The sequence below is a fragment of the Panicum virgatum genome, chromosome 1N (assembly GCF_016808335.1).
Source record: "Panicum virgatum strain AP13 chromosome 1N, P.virgatum_v5, whole genome shotgun sequence".
Classification (NCBI taxonomy): domain Eukaryota; kingdom Viridiplantae; phylum Streptophyta; class Magnoliopsida; order Poales; family Poaceae; genus Panicum; species Panicum virgatum.
This window is the reverse complement of record NC_053145.1, coordinates 7,903,938-7,930,783: the sequence shown is the minus strand read 5'-3', so window position 1 is coordinate 7,930,783 and position 26,846 is coordinate 7,903,938. Positions and strand designations below refer to the sequence as shown.

The window sequence follows — 26,846 nt, the reverse complement described above, 5'->3', positions numbered from 1 at the left end:
CCCAGCCCGCTTTCCGTGGCCTCGATTAAACCGTTTCCGCGGTCGCGCCAAAAATCGCAAATCAACCCAGCCCAAATGCGCCGGGCCGCCGCCGCCGTGGCGGCGCCGCTGGCGACGGACCCGGAGCTCCTGGCGGCGGCGGTCGAGACGGCGATCGCCTCCCGCTCTCCGCGACTCGGACGCGCGGCGCACGCGCGTGCCCTCAGGCTGCTCGCCCCGGCCATCCCGCCCTTCATCCGCGCCCACCTCGTCAACCTCTACTCCAAGCTCGACCTCCCGGGGCCCGCTGCAGCCGCGCTGGCTTCCGATCCGAGCCCCACCGTCGTGTCGTACACGGCGTTCATATCTGGCGCATCGCAGCACGGGCGCCCGGCCCAGGCGCTCTCGGCCTTCGCCGCCATGCTCCAGCTCGGCCTCCGCCCCAACGACTTCACCTTCCCATCCGCATTCAAGGCCGCCGCGTCCGCGCCGTCGCGGTCCACCATCGGGCCCCAGGTGCACGCCCTCGCGCTCAGGTTCGGGTACCTCCCTGACGACGCCTTCGTGGCGTGCGCGGCGCTGGACATGTACTTCAAGACTGGCCGCCTCGCGTTAGCACGCCGGCTGTTCGAGGAAATGCCCTACAGGAACGTGGTCGCCTGGAACGCGGTGATGACTAACGCGGTGCTTGATGGGAGGCCCCTTGAGACAGTGGAGGCGTATTTTGGGCTCCGGGAGGCTGGTGGGATGCCGAATGTGGTCTCGGTTTGTGCATTCTTCAATGCGTGTGCTGGGGCGACATATCTATCCCTTGGGGAGCAGTTCCATGGCTTCGTGGTGAAGTGTGGGTTTGAGACGGATGTCTCCATCTCCAATTCCATGGTTGATTTTTATGGGAAGTGTCGATGTGTGGAGAAGGCCAAGGCAGTGTTTGATGGCATGGGAATACGGAACAACGTGTCCTGGTGTTGTATGGTTGTTGCATATGCGCAGAATGGTGGAGAGGAGGAAGCTTTATCTGTCTACCTGGGTGCAAGAAGAGCTGGGGAAGAGCCAACGGATTTCATGGTTTCCAGTGTGCTCACCACGTGTGCGGGATTGCTAGGCCTTGACCAAGGGCGTGCTCTGCATGCAGTTGCTGTCCGTTCTTGCATTGATGCAAACATTTTTGTTGCAAGTGCGTTGGTTGACATGTATGGGAAATGTGGGGGCATAGAAGATGCTGAACAGGTCTTTCTGGATATGCCACAGAGAAATCTTGTTACATGGAATGCGATGGTAGGAGGTTATGCCCACATTGGTGACGCTTGGAATGCACTTGCAGTGTTTGATGATATGATAGAGTGTGGAGAAACAGCACCCAATTACATCACACTTGTCAATGTACTCGCAGCATGCAGCAGAGGAGGTTTGACAAAGGAAGGATATGAGCTGTTCAAGACAATGAATGATAGGTTTGGGATTAAGCCACGAATTGAGCATTATGCTTGTCTGGTGGACCTGCTTGGTCGTGCAGGAATGGAAGAGCAAGCTTATGAGATCATACAGGGGATGCCGATGAGGCCTTCCATTTCTGTCTGGGGAGCGCTACTTGGGGCATGCAAGATGCATGGTAAAACAGAGCTAGGAAAGATAGCTGCTGAGAAGTTGTTTGAACTTGATCCTCAGGACTCTGGCAATCATGTTTTGCTCTCTAACATGTTAGCATCTGCTGGCAGGTAAAAATAACTTAAAATATGTTTTCTTACAAACAAATAGCCTTGCAATTAAATTACACTCGCTCGTTAATTGTGCTTTGGATTACTGTATCTTTTTAAATTCTCCAGATGGGCAGAAGCAACAGATGTAAGGAAGGAGATGAAAAATGTTGGAATCAAGAAAGATCCAGGGCGCAGCTGGATTACCTGGAAAAATGTTGTGCATGTTTTTCAGGCTAAGGACACAAAACATGAGATGAGTAATGAGATCCAGGCGTTACTGGCCAAGCTCAAAAGTCAAATGCAAGCTGCTGGGTACATGCCAGACACACAATATGCTCTCTACGATCTCGAGGAAGAAGAGAAGGAATCAGAGGTGTTTCAACATAGTGAAAAGCTTGCTCTGGCTTTTGGATTGATCTGTATACCACCTGGTGTACCTATAAGGATCATGAAGAATTTGCGAATTTGTGTAGATTGTCACCGAGCTTTTAAGTTCATATCTGGTATTGTTGGTAGGGAGATAATTGTGCGGGACAACAATAGGTTTCATCACTTCAAAAATTATGAGTGCTCATGCAAGGATTATTGGTGAAAGTTTTATCTACAGGATCAAGTGATGCATGCTTCTTTGGGCATTTCTGGAACCATTTCTGCAAATATAGAAGAAGGTATCTATTTTAGTTCCTGTGTATGATTTGTATTCTATTTCACACCAGCATGGATTTTGTTCTAGTCGACTCCTTTAGCTGTTGTGACCATTGACTTGATCTTCTGAATTTTGAAAATAGGTATTGGTAACTCATTGCTATGATGTTAGAGATATTAGTGCAGCTGGAAGCTATAGAGTACGTGGTCCCAGAGAATATGATATTTCTGTTATAATAATCATAACGGTTACATTTGTTTTTAATATCCTTTATCAATACTTGCAGTAGATATTTTTCCATATTGTCTGTTCATTAATGGTGATATCCACTGGATCAAACAGAGCACATTCGATTGATAACTACTTTACTTCCCATCAATCTATCGTCTTATAATATGTTTTCCTAAAAATTTTATCGCGGAAATGGATTTGGTACGGTGTACCTCAGTTATTCCATGATAGGAACTGGTGGTTTGCTTAGATTTGAATGTATTGTCGGTTTCTCCAGTTTAGACACTCCATAACTATTGTAGAATTGTTTATAAGCAGTTGGTTAAAATTTTGCTTCACTTAGTTATTTTGGTTGCTCACCTCGTGCAGAGTGTGACATCAAACATGTAAACTGCAGAATCAGATGGAAATGGACCGGCTGGCCAAATTTATTCAGGTTTCAGCTCCAGCTGTGGTTGGCGAATGCTATCAAGATGGGAAATAGGAACAAACAACAACAACAACAACAACAACAACAACATAGCCTTTTTTCCCAAGCAAGTTGGGGTAGGCCAAGATGGGAAATAGGACCACAGAAAAATAGACTGGCAAATCAGAACAAGGGACTAGCAATATCCTCAGTTGGTTCCAACATTTGGCATGGTGCAGGAAGTGCAATCATTGGCTGTGGAGCACTAACGCCCAGCATGTTTCTTGCAGCCTTGCAGGTATCTTGGAGAGCGGTCTCGAAGAAATGAAGCGCACATCATGCTCAGTGTATTCCGAGCTCTGTGATGTCGGTAAATGTAGTCTAGGAAAAGAGGTGTGCTACTGGCTCAGCTCAGCAATCCATGATGTTCCTTCGATGTTGAAACACTGTGTGGTACTTTCTCAGCTCTGCCTTCCATGATGTTCCACGGTGTTGGAATGCTGCTGGTACATTGATAGTGTCTCATCTCTCAGCCACCCATGATATTCCATGGTGTTGGAATGCTGCATGGTACATTGGTATAATGGTATTTGGTAGTGTCTCATCTCAGCCACCCATGATGTACCTTGGGTCTTGAAACACTGATGACTGAGAGTGCTAGGTGTTGAAACACTGATGATTGCGGGTGCTGGGCGACATAGTTCTAACCTGTAGAAACGGTAATAGGAAATGCACTGACTATTCAAGCTTGTAAATGCACGATGTACTATAGTCACACATTATGTTTAGGAAGTACGACTATGATCATCAGCTTAATTTTCAAATAAATATTCTGCAACTTACGTTTTCTTTTTCTTGAACATGCAGGAGAACTGCATGTTTTTTGTATTAATAGGATAGGAAGAAAAAAGTTCGATACATGCCGAGTCCACAGCTTGGTTTAGTTTTTTGTTTGCTGCTTGTTGTTTTAGGATTAGCCACATGATACAGCGCTGGCCTTTTGTGTCTGCGCAGGATGCTGGTCCTCGTTATGACAAAGGCAATCCTGGCATAATAGATTTTTACAACAGCCAGGTCTCCATTCCGACTGTCTTATTTCCTTGGATTTCACATGAAAGATCCTATATGTCCAGGCACACAATCAATATCATTGTCGAGTTAAGATTTCTACCTGATGTTTATCTCATTGCATTGCAGTGGAAATGCTTATGATGATGCGCTGCTAGCTAAGTTCGAAAGTAGAGCTCTACAATAGTTCCCATTAATGCTTATTCCTTTCCTTCGCTTATCTCCTGCTGTCATTGTTGCTTGTAGTTTCTCCCTGTTCTTCCTGAGTAGCTAAGCTTCAACAGAGTGGCTCACACACCGTCCTTCGTGAAAGATTGGGCGGTAGCGCCAAATAAACCCCACATGTACAATTCAATACTTTCCTAACCTTGATAGAAGGATACAGCAAAGACGTGCATCAAGCTGTGCAGCCAACCATGGGGGAGGAGAACCCCCGTGCTGCTGCGAAGGGAAATGCTGCTTGTGTCTGCCCATCCATTGTAAATTTGTAATGCCTTACGATGATGGAATTGTCCCCATGCCTGCGAATTGCAAAGGTGAGGTCCACGACCACGTTCAGGAGAGGTAAATCCCATCCCAAATCCATCTCGCCTCAAAACTTGGTCCAATGGCCACATCCCAGTTTATCTTGAGACATTGACTAGTGCATTGCGCGCGCATAATTTCTTTGTAATTTTTTTAGGTAATTACTATGGTAGTAGAAGATGTAATCTTGCAGTTGCATTTGTTACATATTTATTCTCTCATTTAGATGTTCTTTAAACAATATGGAACAAGGAATCGAAGTTTCAGGATAAATTTGTGCACGCTCATGTCAACTTTATCGATCTGAATAATAAAATTTGTACATTTAGTAGACTCATATTGCCATAGAGGACAAATAAGAATTTTCTGGTTATGTCACAATGAAATATAAGAGTTATTTACAAGGAGTTTTAGATTTATTGAGATAGTAGCTATCAGCTTCATAGTCTAGGATAAAAATCTAAAATATGGATATAGTTATTACAACGGAACAAAAGACTTCTGCAAGGGGCTTCATAATTCACAGAAGGAGTGGAGATGTCCTATAATATTATAATGTAAATAGTATCATGTAATATTATAATGCAAGAAATATTAGTACTATAATTAAGTTAGAGGCCTGGGGAGAGTAATAAAATCTGGATTAACAATATGCATGCTGTAAAGAATCACTGAAAGCTCTATAGGAGCAGTGAGAAATTTTATGGAAGGAACGAGAGTGTTACCATTTTGACTTATGAGGAACGGGGCCAAAGCGGCATATTTTTTCCCTTGCAATGGAGGGAGGGCAGAAGCAGCACATTATGAGAACATCTGAATCATGTGGAGGAGCTGGGGAAGGAACAGAATGTGAACCAGAGACTCCATGATGCAAGAGACGCCCCCTTCCTTGCCTGCACCGGACCAGATGGGAAAAGAAGGCAGGGCAGTCAAAATTGGAGGCCGCCAGGTACAGGTCTAGTGTTGTAGGCGCAGGAGGGGCAGGACACCATCAAGTCTTTCAAATACAGTAGAATGGCAATCTTTTTTTTTTTCCTTGCTTTGATTCTGCATAGGTTCACAAGCAAATGGGTTAAGAACAAGGAAGTGAGAATGGTATAATCGAGTTTAAGGCAACATTCCAAGTTTATTTTAAAGATTTCACCATATGTATAGCAAACATGGACTACTTGATCAAGTAGTCCTGACACAGAAATTAGGAAATCTTCATCATACCTTAGTGGATATGAAAAGAGAGGGGAAAATAATATATGAATCAAATAAGTAATTGTAGGAAAGGGACGAAGCTATGTTATTTTTAGGAAAATATATGGAAGCCATCAATGGCAGCCCAGCAGCAAAACAAAAGGAAAGTGGCCCCTAATGTTGGCGAGTTATCAATTATTCTAATATATAAGCATGCTCCATTAGTTCATCTAAAGAATCTGAATAAAGGTATTTTGTCAAGAAAGAAACATTTCCAGATTGTAAGCTTACTGTAATCATGCATATCTAGATTATGATCAGGTACTCATCTAGACAAATAAAATCATCAAATCATTCATAAGGGTTTGTTCCATACTTTTGAACAGCGACAACTTGCGAAAAGATTTCAGCATACTGCTCCATGCATCTCTGTTAGTGGAAGAATTAAAACAAATATTGGGAGGGATGGTCTTACTTTACCTAGGAAATGCCAGGAAGGAATGGAGCGGAGGGGATTTACCTTGGCGCTCGAATCCAGCAATTCCTTACCTGCAATTTTTGTGTTGATCACTGAAAAGGAACCAGTCCTTGAAGGAAATAATTTTTTTTTGTTTATATCAAATATTTCCCTGAGGATAAACGTAATATGCACGTGTTTACATCAATTCACTACATGACCATAGCAAGAAAAGCTTGGTAAAGAGAAGTAAAATTGCTTATGCTATTTTAGCTATCTCAATGGGCTTTTTTTTTGTTGCTGGACATCTCATTCTAATATTTCAGCAGAGTAAAAAACCGCATGATCAGTCCCTCAAAATATAGTTTTAGTTGTGCATCTACAGATAGATCAATAGTATGATTAACTAAGCTTTTTAATCTCATTTTTCGGTCAAACAAGATGCCGGAAGAATGGAGGAGAAGTATATTAGTACCTATCTTCAAAAACAAGGGCGATGTTCAAAATTGTACTAACTACCGTGGGATTAAGCTGATGAGTCATACGATGAAGCTTTGGGAGAGGGTTATCGAGCATCGCCTAAGAAGAGTGACAAGTGTGACCCAAAACCAATTTGGGTTCATGCCTGGAAGGTCAACCATGGAGGCGATTTTCTTAATACGACAATTGATGGAGAGATATAGGGAGCAGAAGAAGGACTTGCACATGGTCTTCATTGACCTTGAGAAGGCATATGACAAAGTACCGAGAAATGTCATGTGGTGGGCCTTGGAGAAGCACAAAGTCCCAACTAAGTACATTACCCTCATTAAGGATATGTACAAGGATGCGACGACATTTGTCCGGACATGTGATGGCAACACCACTGACTTTCCTATTAACAAAGGCCTACACCAGGGGTCAGCATTGAGCCCTTATTTATTTGCTTTAGTGATGGATGAGGTCACAAGGGATATACAAGGTGAGATCCCTTGGTGTATGCTCTTTGCTGATGATGTGGTGCTAGTTGACGAGAGTAGTGCAGGGGTTAATAGGAAGTTAGAGCTGTGGAGACGCACGTTAGAGTCGAAAGGGTTCAGACTTAGTAGGACCAAGACCGAGTACATGATGTGCGATTTCAGCGCGATTAGGCATGAGGGGGGAGACGTTAGTCTAGATGGACAAGTGGTGGTCCAAAAGGATACTTTTCGGTATTTAGGATCGGTGCTACAAAAGGATGGCGACATTGATGAAGATGTTAGGCATAGAATTTCAGCTGGCTGGTTGAAATGGCGACAAGCTTCTGGCATCCTTTGTGACAAGAGGGTGCCACAAAAGCTTAAAGGCAAATTCTATAGGACAACAATTCGTCCGGCGATGCTATACGATGCTGAATGTTGGCCTACAAAAAGGCGACATGTCCAGCAACTGAGTGTAGCAGAGATGCGGATGTTGCGGTGGTTTTGCGGGCACACAAGGAGGGATAGAGTCCGGAATGAAGTTATTCGGGATAGGGTCGGAGTGGCACCAATTGAGGAGAAACTTACCCAGCATCGGCTGAGATGGTTTGGACATGTCCAACGAAGGCCTCCTGAAGCGCTGGTGCGTAATGGGGTTCTTGAGCGGGTCGATAATGTAAAGAGGGGTAGAGGTAGACCTAAACTGACGTGGGATGAATCGGTTAAGAGAGACCTTAAGAATTGGAATATCTCTAAAGAGATAGCTTTGGATAGGAGCGCTTGGAGACTAGCTATCAATGTGCCTGAACCTTGAACTTATTTCTTTCGGGTTTCATCTCTAGCCTACCCCAACTTGCTTGGGAAAAAAGGCTATGTTGTTGTTGTTGTTGTTGTTGTTGTTGTGCATCTACAGATACATTTTCTGTACTACAACAAATTGGGCCTGACAATGTTTCACTAAATGAAGGGTGAAGCAAGCATGAGCAGCAAATATACTTGGGGGCCTAATGCAGTGTCTTAGCACTATAAATGTTTAAACATGCTGGGAACCATTAATACAACCAATACTTGTGTTTGTGCAATAGGCAATAGTCATTCACATATATGAAAAGGAATATTTGTTTTTATCAACAGAAATTCTGGACCAACAGAGCGCTTCCTAAACTTAATAGTAATCATGCAAATATATGGGAAAGAATATCTGTGTCGTATTACCCAGAGCATTTCCTAAACTGAATAATAATCATGCACATATATGGGAAAGAGTATCTGTGTCTTATAACCTTTGGTAGTTCATTTTATTTTTCAAGTATAAAATGAATAACAGCTGCATGCCTGGATCAACTACATCTGGCCCAAGAACTCATATGATTAATAAAGTTTGAAGAAAGTAGCTCATAGTACCTGTAAATGTCTTGAACAGCATGGGAGTACTACCTCCCAAATCTGCTTTGGTGGTCTTTATGGTGCACAAGAAAAAGGTGGTCTAGTTAGAAGAAGATACAACATCAGTGATTGTAATAGCATTCTATTTCTTAAGTATAGTGAGTAAGTGAAGCATAAATTGAATTCTGGCTTAGGAACCTAATACTGAGAGGAGCAAATGGTCAGCATAGTTAGCTGAGAGGCACAGTCTATGTCGTATTAGTGGTACCTAAAATGCAGGAAAGGTAGTTCGTTTGAGCAATGCTGTGCTGGTGGTAGAAGCAGAATACCAGTACTACTGAATATTAGTTAACCTTTTTACTGCATTCAGATCTTTGTGCGTGACAACATTTTTTTTTGGTAAATCAAAGAGGTGATATTACAATGACCTGTTAGGTGCTCCTGAGGAGAGGAGGTTCCAATGGAGCCATTCAGGTTAGGACTTTCATATTCAGGCCCAGGTACAACCTGACCATTAGTTTCAACCTGTTAAAGGTTACTGTTAGGATCTAGAGGCAAACAAAAAAAAAGTAAACTTAGCATCTAATTGTGCAGCATCTATAGCTGAATGCTCTGCGAAGAAACATCATATTTTAGGTAGTGCTTCCTGCATTGGTGAGGAATCGTACCTTTGTTCTCGTCTGCTGCAGTAAAGTGGACTCCTCGTTTACTGTCTCTAGGCTGCTTCTTGGAACAAAATGAAAGGGGGCGACCAGGAAGAGATGACCAGTAAAAAACGGAGGGGCGCACCTGAGATTCAGGAGTTCTAGGCGGACAGCAATGGCGGACGGCAGACAGGCCGCTGAGGAAGAAGACCACAACGTCGAACAAGGCGCTGAGGAGGAAGCTAGGAATCAGACCAGCGCGCGCGATAGCGGGCGGATCCGCGAGGGATGGAGCGGATCTTGTGAGGCAGCAGCCGCGGGGCCGCTCTTGGGAGGCTCCGGCCGCGGGGCATGGCGGCCGCCGGAGGCCGCAACCGGCGAGGGTGAGGGCGGTGGCCGGAGGACGTAGCCGGCGCGCTTGACAGCGACCGCGGCCGCAGCCATAAGCCGGCGTGCGTGATGGCGGCGGCTGCAGGAAAGGGGAGTGCGCTGAAGTAGATCCGGCCAAGGAAGGCGTAGATCCGCCGAGGTTTAGGGCGGATCCGGCCGCCGGACTCCCAAAGCGGAGGTATTCGCTGCTGCTGGTCTCGTTGACTGCGCGTGGAGGCGGAGCTCGGCGTTGGCTCGCTGCAGGGTTCCGGTGCGGAGCACGGCGGCCGCCGTCATGGCCCCGCGTGGGTCTCCCGCCGCCATGGCCCAGCACGGGCCACTGCCGCGTTTGGGCGCCAGCCTCGCCGTGCGCCGTTCTGTCGTGGACGGCTCGTGGACGGCCGGAGAGGGATGGCGCGGGGAGGGGAGGGGAGGGCCGGCCTCGCTGCCATGGCCGGGGAGCGCGCGGTGAGGAGGGATGGAGCCGAGCTCACGCAGGCCGGCAGCGCGCCGGGGAGGGAGGGAGGATGGCTGCGCGCCGCCATGGGTGGGAGGGAGAGGACGACGGCCGTGCGCTCCGCCGGAGCCAAGCTGAGGCGAGCAGCCGGCGCCTGACCCGCCGGGGCCGCTGTTCGGCCTCGCCGTTGCAGCTCCGCGCGAGGAGAAGAGAGGGAGAGGAGTGGTGGAGGAGTGAGGGAGCAGGAAGGGGACGGCGCAAGCAGCTGGGAGGAAGAAGCGAACGCAGACAAGGAGAGGAGTACGCGACAGAAGAAAGAGCAGAGCGAAGGGAAGTTACAATCTTTACCGTCAGATAAACATCGAATGGACCGTAAAATTTTCAATGACCTGGCTAGGCTGAGAGCTCACGGAGCCCAGCCGGAATGATACATAGAAATGACTTTTAGCTTTGCACGACGAAAGTGGAGCAACAAACTTAGTTCGGTGGTTGTTCACAACCAAAGTTCCAAAAGGTCGACGTTAACGTTCCTTTTTTTTTGGAACAAATAGTGCAATTGGTGTACTTTTGAAGCTTTCATTGTCGACCATCTGATACAGTTTTTCGATTGTTTTTAGTTGCTACGCATCTTCTGACAACTAATTTGGCTTTTACATCCTGGGGAAATGCAGTTTTCCCCTCCCCCGACACATCTAGCCGTTCTTGCTTTCAGTTCTGATGTTTTGGTGTGATGCCTACTGCCTAAACACATGGTCATATGATTGACTGTTCCAGGAGCAAACATTCCCCTGCCAGAAATCAGGATTTACTGACAAGCTCTCAGCTTCAGAATTCAGGTAACACTGTGGAGGTGGAGCACTTGCGGCGCTACAGATGTGATGCTACAAGCTTATCTCCTTTGGTAGGCTGATCTCCAGGAAGTACAAGCTGTTGATACCAAAAAAGAAAACAAATTAGGTTTGTAATAGAGTAGCATCAAGTGATGTATAAAGGTGTGTACAACAACGCAAGATCTTGTCTAATATCAAATTCACCGCTTTTGCAACCCTACAGGACTACGCTACAAAGCTCCAGTCGTCGCACTTTACAAGTGCGAATATTGACGATGGCTGCATAAAACTTAGGCCAGTATGTTTCAGTATTGTCAGTCTTTATGTGTGCTATTGCAGGATGGTCCACTTTCATAGATGATAGAACTATGGCATTGGTGCTAACAACATATGAGTTCAGTATCCTACTCATACCTTGTGAAAACTCAATAAACACCCTACAAGGATAAATACTAGTTCATATTCTCATATTGCATTGCAGGTGTTCAAAATAATCACATTACCACACGGAAAGCCACTTGCCAAAAGCAAATCCATACTTTTTACTACATGAACATGTTTATTCAATTCGAAGGATCAACAAACCTTGCAGACATGCATGCCATGCCCAAAAATACTGCTTTGATAGCTCGCTTCTGGCCACAATAGTCAAACGCAAGAGGCAGCATTTCATGCAGAGTGAGGAAAGCCATAACGCCACCAACTGCACAGAGACACAAAAGAGTACTCAATATTGAAATTTCAGAACTAGTATTCGATTTACTCAATAAACTAACCAGATCCAAGTAGGCCTTCGAGAATTTCAGGATTCAAGCTGCTTGGGAACAAGTAAGCTGCAGTAAGATAATATCAGCGCTAAATAGGGTGTCAGAATAACAGACAGAAAACGGATAGATCTGAAGAACATCATTTGAAAAAGGAGGGTTTGTAAAAAAGCACACCTACAGCAATTACTCCTACTGGCTCAGCCAAACCAGATCCTGCTGCCACATAAAATGCCTGCCATTTGCTGTGACACAAAAATAAAGATTGAAAATAAACAACAATGCCTGCCATATAAAATAAATAACATGGACAGTTATATGATCTGAATATTGGATTGTGTGTGCAATAAGTTAAGTTCTCAAACTCGTACACCATGCAATGATATATCAGACGTTTAAAACATGGATCTGAACTGACAACATTTTTGGATGTTTAGAGGAACTTTCTGTCACTAAATCATATATATTCGACACTGGATTCATTTCTAAATGCTGCTGTGAAATACAAAATTTATTCATCATGAATATCTACATGAGAGAACATGTACCTCCTGGTAGCAAAATAGATTGGAAGAGCTACAGCAACCCCCTGAAAGGTAACAAAGTGGTGAGTAGTTAGTATATCGAACAGAGGAAACTGAATGAAACTCAAAACTGATCCAAAGAAAAGATACAAATACAGGAAGAAAAGACCCTGAATGATATCACTAATATGCCCTGTATCCCCACTTATAAATTATATGATTTCTATCTACATTGCATATACTCTCTCCATGGAGTTAAAAGAAAATCCTAGGTTCTATTTTGCTTTTTTTACCCTATACTCTGCTAATGCCTATTTGCAAACATACTTTTCTTTAGAGTGATACCTTTTGTGACTACCTGATTCTGGCAAACTGAAAGAGATGGTAAAAGGAATATATTTGGATTATTGCTGATACCTAGCAAAATTTAAGAGGGTAGCTTTTGATACACATAACACTGAACTTAATAATCATCATGAATCCGTCTATCATGCTATGTGTTAATTTGCATTAACATAAAATTGGGCATTCATAGACTATAGAATATTTTAAGCTTTATAAGAAACAAATTTGTGGCATTTCAAGCTTTGCGCAAAAGCATCCAAGCGTTATCATTGGTGGCAATAATTCATAACAAATTACAGATGATAATTCTCATTTAACGAGAAAGTTTCAATCATTGTTTTCTGTACCTCTGGTATGTTATGTAAAGCGATAGCAACAGCCAAGTTCAAACCCACATGAAGACCCTGCAGTTTTTAATGCAACAAAGAGCAATCAATTCAAGCACAAAACCAGTCATTATAAACAAGAACTTTTAAAACAAAACATGAGGTTTCAGGTGGAGCCCTTCCAGAACTAACAAAGGTACGCACTAGTAAATATAACAGTGTTCTATTAGAAGAAAATTGAATCCAACTTTTTTTGCCACCGTGAACCAAAGTGGAACATGGAAAAGAAAATAAGACAAGAAACATCAAATGAAACAAGACCAGGTTGTTCTGGAAGTAGCCTACAGTCTATAGCCAATGGGTGCTGTAACTTCAACATATCGATATGATGCTCGATTGTTCAAAAAGTTACCATCCTTGAAAAATGCAGGCATAGGACATCCACTATGTTAGACTACAAATTTTTCATGGATGATGGTACAAAATCACGAAAGATATACATACTAGAATGGGTGGTTAAAATATCTGATGATGCTGAGCTGATCATCAGTAAGTACCAAAATACCACAGGGAATGAGGGACCAATAGAAATGCAGGAATGCTTTGCCACATTACTCTTCACAAACTCAACTAAGACTTTAAGGTCATGCAGTATAACTGAACATTCTAGCACACATTTAAATCTGAATAGTAATGAATAACAGAAAGTATCACTGGTTAAACTGTCTAAGAACTAATTAATTGGAAAACACACTACAGGAACAAACAACTGTTGCTTCAGTTAATAAATGGATTGTTAGTCATTGAGATAATTCAGCTAAAGCTTACTCATTTGAGCTATTACACTTACTACCATAAACAAACAATCTGAAACATTCTACATACAGTTTAATCAGCATTGCGATGAATAGCAGAAAGAGTATCACTAGTTCGATAATTTAACAACACACTGATTTGAGCTTTTATACCGACATAATTATACCAAGGGAATATTTACCTTCACAGACCCAAGAAATACAGCCATTCCCTCTGGAAAATTGTGCAAGCTAATTCCTGCAATCAGAATATTTGCCAATTCAAATGACTGTAGCTTCAAGGAAGCAAAGCTGCACAAGATACACATGACATGACACAGTCCAAATATTTATGTTATCAGAATTCTGAAAGAAATTCAAGGGAGTGAATGTGTTGTTTACTAGTTAAATAAGGGCATTGAATAATTTAGAAGGGTTTTAAATTTCTTACCAACAGCAGTGATAATACCACTGAATAACACTTGCCGGCGATGCTTTCTCATCATATCTTTACCCGACCCACCATCATCAGCCTTCTCTCCTCAAGCCAAACAAAGAGAACTAAATTCTGTTCAGCTTTCCTATTTTAGCAAGGAAAAAAGATATGGTGCTCCAAAAAAATCATTAATCATTAAGGGTGGTTATTCCAACCTTTTTCTCACTTGGATCAGCTTGTGGTGAAAAGGCTGGCTCTGGAATAAACTTGACAATGAAACCAAAGAAAAGAACTCCTGCAAAAAACTGCTGGTTGCTCCTTGTTATAAGAGACAAATCAGCATTGGATGAGCATGCATTCTAGAACTGTAAGTGCGACATGACTCACCCAGAGGTTGCCCTTCAAGAAGCCAATAGAATTTATTGCATTGTGTGCCAGATCCAGAAAGGAGATGCTCAGCATAAGCCCAGCAGCAAAACCCTGTAGTCAGCATGAGCAACATATAGAACATTAGCAACCAAACAACTTTAAGATATAGTGAAGTTACTGATAATTTTTCACCTGTAGAAGCCCAAGCATCTTAAGGTTAGGGGTTGGATTCAAAACTACAAACAGCGCACCTGAAACAGAGAATTCAACTTAGCTGAAGTGGGTGAGGTCACTTTTTTTTTAAGAAAAAAAAAATCCACTATACACGGCGAGTCACCATCACGATTTGACCGACAAAAAGTGAGGCTGGGCATCTTGAGGTAGCTCACCAGATCAATCAAAATCAAGTACAATGTGGACAAATTTTAGCTATATGCATGGTTTAACCAAGGAAGACTAGTCCTAACTCAAGCAATTTCGCTACCAGGGCCCGAGGTCCAGTTCCAAACTTGAAAATTAGCCCACTGTTTCCATGTGGAGGCACAATTTCCCTTCCCTTGGTGCTGTGTGGTAAAAACTTTTGTATACACTAAAATGCTCTGCGATTTTCTGTATCTTTTACAGAGGAAACAGGGGGTTTATTTGCTTGATAGACACCGGAGTTAATCTCATGCCAGAGCAACCAGTTACTCGCCCACAGTACCCACAGGCGAGAAAACCCTGCGAGCGCGGAACACCCAATTGCGTCGAGTACACTGCTTCATGCCGCAGCCGAAGCTAGGAAATCGGACTTTGAACCAAAATTCAGCAAGTGAATTCCCGCTAGAGCTCCACCAGCCCTAGGAGCCGCAACGCACCACCCCCACGGCGGCAAGCAGGCGGGAAGTCAGCGACCGAGGAGCCGGGAGGCGGGGAGTACCGTACCGATGGCGGTGCTGAGGTCGCCGACGAGCGAGAGCCCGAGCGCCCTGTGGAACACCTGCAGCTCCATTCGCCCCCCACGCAGCTCCCTCCTCCTTCGCTAGGGTTTGGGCCTTGGGGAACCGAGGCCGGGGCGCGGAAGGGGAAGGGGGAGGAGGGAGGAGGGCGAGCTCGGCGTCAAGTGGAGCTGAAAATCGTTGGAGGACAAAGGGAAATTTTATTCTTTGCTGCAGTCACGACTCACGACACAAGTGGGGAATTTTATTCTCAAGAAAAAAAAGGGTGGGGGACTTGAACTTTTCCTAATCCCTCTTGTTGGCATGGCATGCTTGGATACTTCGCGTAGTTTTTTTTTCTGGCTTTGATGAACCCAACGTCCAAAGAACAAGAGCTATGCTTTCTTGGAAGTGCGAAACCTATGAGAATTATGGAGTTTTTTTTTTTTACATTAGAGACGATCATTTGCAGGAGCAGTGGTGGAGATTGGGCGAGATTCATGTGTGTTCCTCTTTCGTCGTCTTTGTTTTTTTAAACTGCTACTAGATGTCTTTGGTAGATCGCATAAACCACTGAAGAGGCAAATTATCATTGTGTACTTGTTTGGACGTTTGGAGTTTGCAACGTTTGAGTACTCCCTCTGTTTTAAATTAATAGTTTTTTTAATTTTTTAGATATATATTTTTTACTACGCATCTGCATCTGAATATATGTTATATCTAGGTGGATACTAAAATTTATGAGTATAAAAAACTAAAACAACTAATAATTTAAGATAAAAAATTAGTCGTCAACATCTGTGCGGCATGAATCATGGCGCAACATGCTTGTGCGCCTGCTCCAAGGATCGTGTCACGTTGGTGACATCTGATTCTGAAATGCCTACGGCATGGATCAAAACATCATCTCACTTGCAACGAAAGCATCATCGTTCTTTTGAAGGGAAAGGGAAAGCGTCAGAATCGAAACAATGCAAGCATAAAACAATATTAGAATGAATCACAAATCAAACTGGGATGATATATTATTAGCATCGATCAGGCACAATTACAGAACAAGCCCTTGATAATTCAAACGACCACAAACAAACAACCAACCAAACATACAATTAACCAATCGTAAGAAAAAAATAAATAAAATCAACTTATGAGATGAAGCAAACACAAATCGCATCGCGACGTCTTCCCGCCCGCGCGGCCGGCAGCGGCAGCGGCAGCGCCCCGCTCACTGCAGGTAGTAGGTGAGGAAGGAGGCGATGAGCGCCCCCGCGGCGGGCACGGCGGCGGCGGCGCCGCTGGCGGAGGGCCCGGCCGCGCCGACCGCGCCGGCGGGCGCCTCGGAGGGCGCCTCGGAGGCCGAGGCCAGCACGGCGGTGGCCGAGGCGGCGGCGACGAGCGCGGCGCAGAGGACCTTCTTCATCTCCATCGCTGATTCGCTTGCTTGGAGCCCTCCTTGCCTCGGCGTTTGAGGTGGTGTTATTAGTCTTTTTTTATTGGAGGGAATTGGGAGACTGCTCGCTCGACGATCGGCGTGAGAGATCTCTCAATTGCTTCTGCCGCCCCGGAGCGGGACGCCGATTTATACGACCTCCCAGGCGCAGGGGCGAGCGGCCGCGAGCGAAGCCAGGGCGGTGGTTGGCGGGCGGGCGGGCCCTGTGGATTGCCGGGAATAGGGTGCCGCGCGTGGTTACCGGCGGCGGCTCCGGTGGGTGATCAGCTGGTTGGTTTGCCATTTTTGGGGGTGGCCATGGCGTGGCATTAGCTTTGCGGAGCGCCCGGCAGGCGTGGGAGGATGATTCACCATTGCTGTGGCGTCTCCGGACTGGAGAGACGCGTGCTTGATTGGCTGACATGCGGGCCCAGCATTTGGGGGACCCACGTGTCACGGTTCATTGTGCGCTCACGAATCCATGGCGAAGCGATAAACTGCATGCTCACTCGATGTGTTCGGCTAGTCGTGGCAGTTAGGTGGTGTTGATTTATTGTAAAAAATACAGCTGATTAGCCACTGGGTAGTAGCTGATGCTGATTTGGTATGAGAGAAAAATATTGTTGGTTGGTTGGCTGACAAACCAGCTGAACAGAGCAAATAGTTGTTCACTGAGGCGACCATCATCAGGGGCCAACTTGTCAGCGTCAAGCATGACATTCATCGCAGACGACTTCCACGCAGCTCAGTACAAAAATAACCAAATCGAGTTGGCGATGCTATTCGAACTTCCAGATTTCTGGAAAGAGCATCTCTAACAGATTAATTATCTCTCTCTACCAATACAAAAAAAATTGATGTTTTAGCCATTGGAGATGTTTCACTAGATTATGAGTCCAATTCTTATCATTTAAAAAAATTTAGTCATCAAAACACACCTTCCTCTCACCTAAACGAAGGAGATTCATCCCTCTACCCTATTTTCAGTGATTACATTTGGTAATTCTGCTGAGGAATCGTTACCAAAAAATAGAAAAATAGTTGTTGGTAATAGAGAGAATATATTCTGGACATAAGATGTGAGTAATCTATTGGAGGTGCTCTAAATTTTCACTCCTGACAGTAGCGATGAACCTACAAACCTACTGTACTAGCTCAGAGGAGAAGAAAAAAAACTCAGATGGTAATCTACCCTAATTTTTTGCAATCAGTTTGGCTACATCCACAATGGAAAACGGTGTTTTTGCCGTGTGCCCCAAAGTTCGTTGTGGACAACTTTTCGGGTACACGGTAAATAATTCTTTTGTCGTGTGTCACCAAAAAACATACGACTAATATTGAGCACACGGTAAATACCACATTTGACGTGTCCCACGAGTAAAAACACACGGTAAAAAATGGTTGCCGTGTGTTTTTATTATTTACCGTGTGCACGTGCTGAGCTCCACAGCGGCCAGCAGGAACCTCGAACCCTTGCAGCAACGCAGCGCTGAGCAGTACACGGAGGCCAGCCTGCGCGAGGAACTCGGGGATCTTGAAGCTCCTGTCGGCCCCGGTTTGCGTACGTGGAACTCAAGGTGTAAATTCTAATGCATAATTACCGTTTTCTAAAAAGAAAACACATAATTATAGTTGAATCCATAACTATCATACAAAATTCGCGTTGAACAACCAAATCATATAACAAATTAAAGCACATTGCGAGTTAAAGAACAATAAAAAACAACACCATAGTTTAATATGATGTTATCTTTTTGGTTACAATGATCTGCAGCACAAGAAATTACAATGATATGCAGCTGGTGTTGGTCGCGGTGGCCTCCGGTCGTTTGGATGCATCCCCTCCCATCTTCTGTAAAAAATTTATTGGTCAGTGACTATGTGACCGCTTAAATAAAGTAGCGAGCGTTGCCATAAAAAATGAAATTACTAGGCAATATTTAACTTTTATTTTTTTCCGAGGGGAATCCCCACCTACTATTAAGCTGAAAGTTTGTTACACACAAAACTCCTGGCATCCCAGGAGGGAGTTACATGGAGAAAAGAGAGAAGTTAGAGAGAGTTTTGGGGAAGAATACATGTGGTGAGCCAAACACGCCAAAGACGTCAAAGATCATGGAGTTCCTAGCCTTCCATATGTGCCAAAGTAGTAGGAGGAAAAAATCTACTCGAACCGCATCAGGCAGGGGAACGCTGGCGCCGATGTCCCAAGGGCGTCGCACAAGGTCGCTATGCATGGGGACGCCCAGGCAAACCCAGAGCACCTGTTCTTTGTGAAATTCAGAGAAGATGTGAGTATCAGACTCAAGGACCCTGTGACAATGAGCACACCAAGATTCTACAAGCGTTTTGATGTTCCTGTAGTGGAGATGTGCACGGGTATTAAGTCGCCCCTTACTGAGGAGCCAAGCAAAAAACTTGATCTTAGTGGGGAGCATGGTCGACCAGAGCCGCATCACATCGCTGGGAGGCGCAGACCCATGGATGACGCGGTAAGCAGCGCGTGAGCTGAATGGAACAGGAGTAGGGGTGGTGAGCAGTCGGGCGTCCATCTGGTCGACAAGGGTGACGTGCTGTAAGCAGTCAAGGATGACGCGTTCGTCGCGTTCGGCAGTGTCGGTGTCCAGACCCGGCGGTCCGGCACCAACTAGTGATGTGATGATGCTGTGTGGTCCCTCACTCTAGATGATTGATGCAAGAGGTAATACAGTAACACATGGGGTTTATCCTAGCTCCGGTCGCGGGGCCGTATGTCCAGCAAAGGTGTGCGAGTGCACTGTACTATCTTGCACCGAAGTGCCTGTAGTAGAGGGTACAAGCGAGGCGAGAGAGGGAGGGAAGCTTACAAGTCTCTGCTAGGTGATTGAGGTGAGTGCCAATATCAGGAAAGTGAGCGAGAGAAGCTAAGGAGTTGGTTGTGTGAGCCTCCGAGCGGATCATCTCGCCCCTGCGAAGGAGCCCGCCTCCTCCTTTTATAGACTCAAGGAGGGGCGGAGTACATGTACGGGGAGATCGCGGAAGTCGTCGTCTTCTCCCCGAATCGGGGGTGTACAGTGATCGATCACTGTTTGGAAGTACACTGTGGGGTATGGCGCTGGGCGTGGCAGTTGTCCTGGGCGGCTCCCTGGTCTTGCGGAGATCGCGCCGGCGTCCTGATGGCTCCTGTGGGCGTCGTGGTGGTCGCTGTGGAGGGTACCGTCCTCCATGCGTGATGTGGTGGAGCGCCGAGGGTCCTGCGGGCGGGGGTCTTGCTCCGGTCAAGGCTCAGACCGCATTCGAGGGTTGCACCCATGCCGATCGAGGGTTCCGTAGCTGAGGAAGTACGTGGAGTAGGCAGCACAGTGGCGGGAGTAGTGCTGGGCACGTCTGCACAGGGCGTTGCAGGTTCCCACAGTGTCGCGACAGTGCCGGAGATGGCGGAGTAGTGACCGGAGTTGGCGGACGGGACTCCGGTCACAGCTGCTGTGCGGCATGGTGGCCTGACGCCGTCTTACTCCGCACTCTGTGGTGGAGTGGTTGGCAGTTAATGCTCTTGTCAGACGGGCCGGTGAGCAGATGGGTTGCTAGTTCCAACTGTCGAGGGGTAGCCTTGAGCGAGGCGGAGTTTCCCCCTGAGCCGAGGCCCTGCGGAGGGCTCGGCCGTGGCGAAGTTGGCCCGCTCTTCCGAGGGTAGGCCCGCTACCCTCGAGCGAGGCGGAGATGTGGTGCGTTGTCGAGAGCCTCAGCGGGGAGGCCTCGAGCGAAGTGGAGAATGCTCTGCTGGTTCGAGGGGGGCCCGAATGGGCCGTACCGCGGAGCTGGGCCGTGGATCGGGCCTTTTTGGGATCTGGAGAGGATCTGGGTGTCGTGAAGGAGTTAGAGGAACTCCATGATATCCGCGTGCAGAGCGATGACAGATTTGTCGTCCTTGGTGGCTTCTTCCTCTCCAGGATTGCTGTTGAGTAGTTGTAAGCATCTAGGCCCTCAAGGTATGTTTCGGTGATTAATGAGAACCATTATTGTGACTAATGAGTTTGTGCAGCTTAATAGATCATTATCGCTCATTTGGTCATATGTCAAAAGAGGCCCCTCAATTTCATTATTCAAAAAGGCGATCTCGGTATTCAACTCAATTTTATGTCAAGACTAAGGATCTTTCTAGTCCTAAGTGTCATAAGGTTGAGAAGGACACTTAGGTTAGTATAGGTTTTATAGTTTTGTAGTGATCGCACTATTAAGAGGGGTTAAGGCTTAGTAACTTGAGCATGGACATGGTCATTTGAAAATGGATGCACACTATGGTCACTCAGGTTTCTAGAAGTTCAAATAAGTGGTTCTCAAACTATATCTCAAGAATATTTGGATTTCATTCAAGACTCAAATCAGAAAAGACAAAATCAGAAAAAGTCTATACACCGGTTTAACCGACGCTCTCAATTTTCTATACGTCGGTTAAACGAAGTCAGCAGAATCTGGACAAATTCAATACACCGGTTAAACCGACGTGTTTGAATTTAACGTCGGTGCATTAGTCCAGAGTTGGTTTTTCCAGGGCAATTCAAGTTCTATTCACCGGATTAACCGACGCTGTTTGAATCAAGACGTCGGTGCAATTGACCAGTGAGATGGTTTTTCAGTGGATTTCAAAAGTTGTACTCACCGGTTAAACCGACGATAGGTTTGAGTTAACGTCGGTGCAGTTGTCCAGAGACTTGGTTTTTCAGTGGATCAGTGGACAACTACACTCACCGGTTAAACCGATGATACGTCGGTCAATCTGCCCAAGTTGTAACGGCTAGTTTTCAGAAGAGGCAGTTTACATTCACCGGTTAAACCGACGATGACAAATGGAGGGACGTCGGATTAACCGGCGCTACGCAGTTTTCTGGCAGCTTTTCTCCAACGGCTCTATTTGTGTGAGCTGCCTATATATACCCCTCCAATGGGTCATTTCGCCCACTCTTGACACCAGGCAACATCCATACACTCATACTATAGTCAAGAGCCACATTGAGCTTCATCATTCACATACTTGTGCATTCAATCAATCAAGAAGCAAGATTAAGGACTTGAGTAGAGAGAAGTTAGTGTGCATCCGTTCTTGGTGATCGGTTCTTGCTCAAGTGAAGGCCTTAGCTTGTTACTCTTGGTGATTGGCATCACCTAGGCGATCTTGGTGATCGAGGTGTTTTCTCGCGGAGCTTGCCAAGGATTGTGGGAGCCCGGAGAAGAAGATTGTACGTGGCTTGATCTCCACCACGCCGGGATGGTGAACGGAGACTCTTAGTGAGCGCCCTCGTCTCGGTGACTTGGGAGGTGACAAGACTCTTTGAGAGTGTCACAACGTGGATTAGGGGTGTGTGCCAACACATCGATACCACGGGAAAAAATCCGGTCGTCTCTTGTCCACTCTCTTTATTCAAGCATTTTCTTTCTTGCAATTTACTCATGTGCTTGACTTAGAGATCATAACTTAGCTCTACCTTGCTAGGCTTTACTTTGTTTTTATCTCTCTTAGCTTGTGTAGGTAGCTTAGTTATCCGGTTGGTGAATTAGTGCCCTACTAGCTTTGCATAGGTTAAGGTTGCTTTACTTTGTTTTAGAAATTGAAAAAGGTCCAATTCACCCCCCTCTTGGTCCATCGATCCTTACAATTGGTATCAGAGCCTCGTTGCTCATTTGGATCATTAGGCTTCACCGCCTAGAGCTATGGCCAAGATGGGTGGTTCGCCGCCCCGCTTCGAGGGCAAGAACTTTGCTTATTGGAAAGTTCGCATGGCCGCATATCTTGATGCGATTGCCCCCGAAGTGTGGTTGGCCACTAAGACCGGATTCACCGGAACTCCCACCACCGAACAATTAAAATGGAATGCCAAGGCTAGAAATGCAATTTTCGAAGCCATTAGTGAGGAAGTCTTTGCTAGAGTTAATGGCATGGACTTAGCAAGTGATATTTGGAAGGAGCTCATTGAAATTCATGAAGGCTCCACTAAAGTTCGTGAGCAAAAATATCACTTGTTTAGAGTTAAGTATGATTCTTTTAAAATGCTAGCTCATGAAAATTGCAATGATATGTACTCTCGCTTGAATGTCATTGTCAAGGACATTAATGCACTTGAAATATCCAAAATTGACAGTGCCTCCATAAATCGCAAGATTCTCATGCTCCTCCCGAAGCCCAAGTATAACATCATCAATGCTATGCTTCAAAAGGAGAATCTTGACACAATGGAAGTAGGAGAACTTGTGGGCGAAATTCGCGCTCATGAGATGAGTATCCTTGGTATGTCCGAAGAGCCAACTTCAAGCAAATCAATTGCTCTAAAGACCAAGGCAAACAAAGCCCGCAAGCTCAAGATGATCAAGCAAGATTCAAGCTCAAGCAATGAAGAAGATGATCATCATGAAAGCTCATCCGATGTTGAAGATGATGGAGAGCTTGCTCTCATGATGAGGAAGTTCACCCGCTTGAATGACAAGATCAACAAGAAGGGTTTCAACTTTGACTCAAAAAGGGGAATGTTCCGGCCAATGGATGTCAAGAACAAAATTTGTTACAATTGTGGAGAAAAAGGTCACATCCGTCCAAATTGCCCCAAGCCGGACAAAAGAAACAAGGACAACAAGAGCAAGCATCGCCATGATTCAAGCGATGATGAAGAAGAAGAAAGGAAAAACAAGAACAAGAGACTTGGGAAGAAAAAGAGCCATGACAAGAAGACCAAGCTCTTCCCAAAGAAGAAAGGGCACACCAAGAGAAGTTTCTTGGTGGAAAAACAAGAGTGGGTGACTGATGTCTCATCAAGCGAAGAGTCAAGTGATGAAGAAGACATAGTCACCATCGCCCTCACAAATGAAGAACCATCACTACCTCCACCTCCAATGTGCCTCATGGCCAAAGGTAACTCTAAGGTATGTGAGAGTGAAGATGATAGTGATGATGAGCTTGACCCTAATGAGTTTGCTAACCTCATTAATGAGTATACATCCGTTATCAAGAGGGAAAATGGCAAAGTCAAGGTTCTTGAGAGCACTCGTGCCAAGTTAGAGCTTGCCCACTCCGACTTGCTTGGCAAGAACAATGACTTGCTTAAAAAGCACAATGAGTCACTTGTACTTGCTAAGCAAGTTGAAGAGAGCCACAAAAAGCTTAAACAAGAGCATAGGGAGTTGGCTCACAAGTATCAAGAACTTGAATTTGCCTATGAAGCAATTAACCCAAGTCTTGAGAACTTTGCTCATGAAACTATTGAGAAGGTCAATGCTTCTACTTCATGTGATGACCTACTCATTAATGCAAATGCTACTAATGTTTTGCCCGAGCTTGCACCTTCTAGGGAAAAGGAATTGATGGATCAAGTTGCAAGCCTCAAGAGTAGTGTGGAGAAGCTCTCAAGAGGAGAATACATCCACAAAGAGATTCTCTTCAACAATGCCCGTGACTATGGCAAAAGAGGTCTTGGTTCATTTCCGGAGCCAAACATAGCCACTACTCCTTCTCCGGAGATAAAGATTAGCTTCATCAAGGAAGTTGGATCATATTGCCAACATTGCCAAGTCACCGGGCACCACACTAGGGAGTGCACTTTACCATCACGTCCTCTTCCTAAATTACCCAAGAATTACTCTTCAATGTTTCAAAATAACCATTTTCTCTTGAGTAAAGTGAAGGGCAAGGTGAAGGCCAAATTCATTGGCAAACTCACTAAGGAGTCAAAGAAAAAGCTCCCCAAGCAACTTTGGGTCCCAAAAGCTCTTGTCACACATGTGCAAGGCCCAAAGCTTGTTTGGGTTCCTAAAACTCAAAAGTGAATTCTCATGTGTGTAGGTGAACTACAAAGCCGGTGGAAAACATTGGGTACTAGATAGCGGTTGCTCTCAACATATGACCGGCAATGATAGCATGTTCACCTCCCTTGAAGACCCCGGCGATCATGAACATGTCACCTATGGTGATAACTCAAGGGGAAAAGTTTTAGGTTTGGGTAGAATAGCTATCTCTAAAGATTTATCCATTTCTAATGTCTTGTTTGTAGAAGCACTTAGTTTTAATCTTATTTCTATTGCTCAATTGTGTGATCTTGGACTAACGTGTACCTTTGACAAGAATGGTGTTGTAGTAACTCTTGAAGAAGACAAGTCAATGGTATTCACGGGGTTTAGGCATGGCAACATCTATTTAGTGGACTTCTCTTCAAAGCAAACAAGTACCATGACATGCCTCTTCACCAAGTTTTCTCTTGGGTGGCTTTGGCATAGAAGAATTGCTCATATTGGCATGAGCAACCTCAAGAAAGCCCACAAGAGAGGGATGATCACCGGCTTGAAGGATGTCACGTTTGACAAGAACAAGCTATGTAAAGCATGTCAAGCTGGGAAGCAAGTTGCAACACATCATCCCATCAAGACGATGTTGTCTACCTCCAAGCCGCTCGAGCTACTTCACATGGATCTCTTTGGTCCAACTACATACAAGAGCATTGGTGGTAACCTCTATTGCCTAGTAATTGTTGATGATTTTTCACGTTACACTTGGGTTATGTTTCTAGGCGATAAGGGTGAAACTCCAGAAATCTTCAAGACCTTTGCAAGAAGAGCTCAAAGGGAGTACAACTCCCCAATTGTGAAGATCCGGAGTGACAACGGCACCGAGTTCAAGAACATGAAGATTGAAGAATGGTGCGATGAAGAGGGCATCAAGCATGAGTTCTCCGCCACCTACACGCCTCAACAAAATGGGGTGGTGGAAAGAAAGAACAAGACACTCATCACCCTAGCAAGAGCAATGTTGGATGATTATGGCACGTCCGAGAAGTTTTGGGCGGAAACAATCAACACGGCGTGTCATGCATCCAACCGAGTATATCCTCACCGACTCCTCAAGAAAACTCCATATGAGCTCATCACCGGGAAGAAACCAAATATATCATACTTTCGAGTCTTTGGTTGCAAATGCTTCATCTACAAGAAGAAAAGGCTCGGTAAGTTTGAAAGTAGATGTGATGAAGGTTTCTTTCTTGGTTATGCATCAAACTCCAAAGCATATAGAGTATTAAATCAAACCTCCGGGTTAGTTGAAGAAACATGTGATGTGGAGTTTGATGAATCTAATGGCTCCCAAGAGGAGGTTGTTGGCTATGAAAATGTAGGTGATGAGGAGATTGATGAAGCTTTGAAGAAGATGTCCATTGGGGATATCAAGCCGGAAGAGGTGCATGAAGGCAATGATCAAGGGGAGGACCTTCCTCATCTACACCAAGCACCTCCACGGCACCCCAAATGGATGAAGATCAAGAAAAAGATGATACACAACCTCAAGAAGATGTGCCAACGCCAACACCCCAAGTTCAAGAACAAGAAGAGCAAAGTGTTCCACCACAAGCACAAGTCACCCATGATCCACCCCAACAAGCATCCACGCAAGTACCGCTAGTGAAGCATGGTCGCATCTCCAAGGATCATCCAATTGGTCAAATCATTGGTAGTCCATCAAAGGGAGTAAGAACTCGCTCTAAACATGCTTCATTTTGCGAATATCACTCGTTTGTTTCTTGTATTGAACCCACTAGCATAGAGGAAGCGCTTGAGGACTCGGATTGGGTGATGGCCATGCAAGATGAGTTGAACAACTTCACCCGCAATGAAGTTTGGGTCCTCGAAGCTCCTCCGAAAGACAAGAACATCATCGGCACCAAGTGGGTCTTCCGAAACAAGCAAGATGAACATGGGGTGGTGATACGCAACAAAGCAAGACTTGTGGCAAAAGGGTTCTCTCAAGTCGAAGGTTTGGATTTTGGTGAAACTTTTGCTCCGGTCGCAAGACTTGAAGCTATCCGCATTCTTCTTGCTTACTCTTCACATCATAACATTAAGTTGTATCAAATGGATGTGAAAAGTGCATTCTTAAATGGCGTTATTAACGAACTTGTTTATGTTGAGCAACCTCCCGGGTTTGAAGATCCGAGGAAACCTAACCATGTTTATAGGTTGCACAAGGCACTCTATGGGCTCAAACAAGCTCCAAGGGCTTGGTATGAGAGGCTTCGTGACTTCCTAATCATGCAAGGCTTCAAGATCGGGAGGGTGGACACCACTTTGTTCACAAAAGACGTCAACGGGGATCTTTTCATTTGTCAAAT

At 45.1% G+C, this 26,846-nt stretch overlaps 2 protein-coding genes and 1 long non-coding RNA gene across 7 annotated transcripts; 1 reads left to right on the top strand and 2 right to left on the bottom strand.

Annotated features, from left to right (window-relative positions):
* The first annotated feature begins 55 nt into the window (after positions 1-55).
* Positions 56-3,814, top strand: LOC120654970 (pentatricopeptide repeat-containing protein At4g14850-like). Of its 4 annotated transcripts, none has more exons than XM_039932665.1 (4): positions 56-1,697; positions 1,806-2,347; positions 2,468-2,524; positions 2,954-3,814. In XM_039932665.1, the coding sequence occupies exons 1-2, from the start codon at positions 76-78 to the stop codon at positions 2,269-2,271; spliced, it is 2,088 nt and encodes a 695-aa protein (XP_039788599.1). In that variant the 5' UTR covers positions 56-75; the 3' UTR covers positions 2,272-2,347; positions 2,468-2,524; positions 2,954-3,814. The 4 variants fall into 4 exon arrangements, with proteins under 4 accessions (XP_039788599.1, XP_039788598.1, XP_039788597.1 ...); XM_039932664.1 differs by having other exon boundaries at positions 2,926-3,814; XM_039932663.1 differs by lacking the exon at positions 2,468-2,524.
* A 2,373-nt stretch (positions 3,815-6,187) lies between these two features.
* LOC120654972 lies at positions 6,188-8,946 on the bottom strand. The gene is made up of 2 exons (XR_005667234.1): positions 8,543-8,946; positions 6,188-6,292 (listed from the first exon to the last, which is right to left on the bottom strand). It is a non-coding gene; the product is annotated as an uncharacterized LOC120654972 (long non-coding RNA).
* A 1,512-nt stretch (positions 8,947-10,458) lies between these two features.
* Positions 10,459-15,533, bottom strand: LOC120654971 (zinc transporter ZTP29-like). 2 transcript variants are annotated; one of them, XM_039932666.1, is made up of 12 exons: positions 15,307-15,533; positions 14,575-14,633; positions 14,401-14,493; positions 14,229-14,318; positions 14,029-14,110; positions 13,781-13,836; positions 12,805-12,861; positions 12,137-12,177; positions 11,766-11,833; positions 11,601-11,657; positions 11,410-11,527; positions 10,459-10,921 (listed from the first exon to the last, which is right to left on the bottom strand). In XM_039932666.1, the coding sequence occupies exons 1-12, from the start codon at positions 15,371-15,373 to the stop codon at positions 10,876-10,878; spliced, it is 834 nt and encodes a 277-aa protein (XP_039788600.1). In that variant the 5' UTR covers positions 15,374-15,533; the 3' UTR covers positions 10,459-10,875. The 2 variants fall into 2 exon arrangements, with proteins under 2 accessions (XP_039788600.1, XP_039788601.1); XM_039932667.1 differs by having other exon boundaries at positions 15,302-15,513.
* Between the last annotated feature and the right edge of the window lie 11,313 nt (positions 15,534-26,846).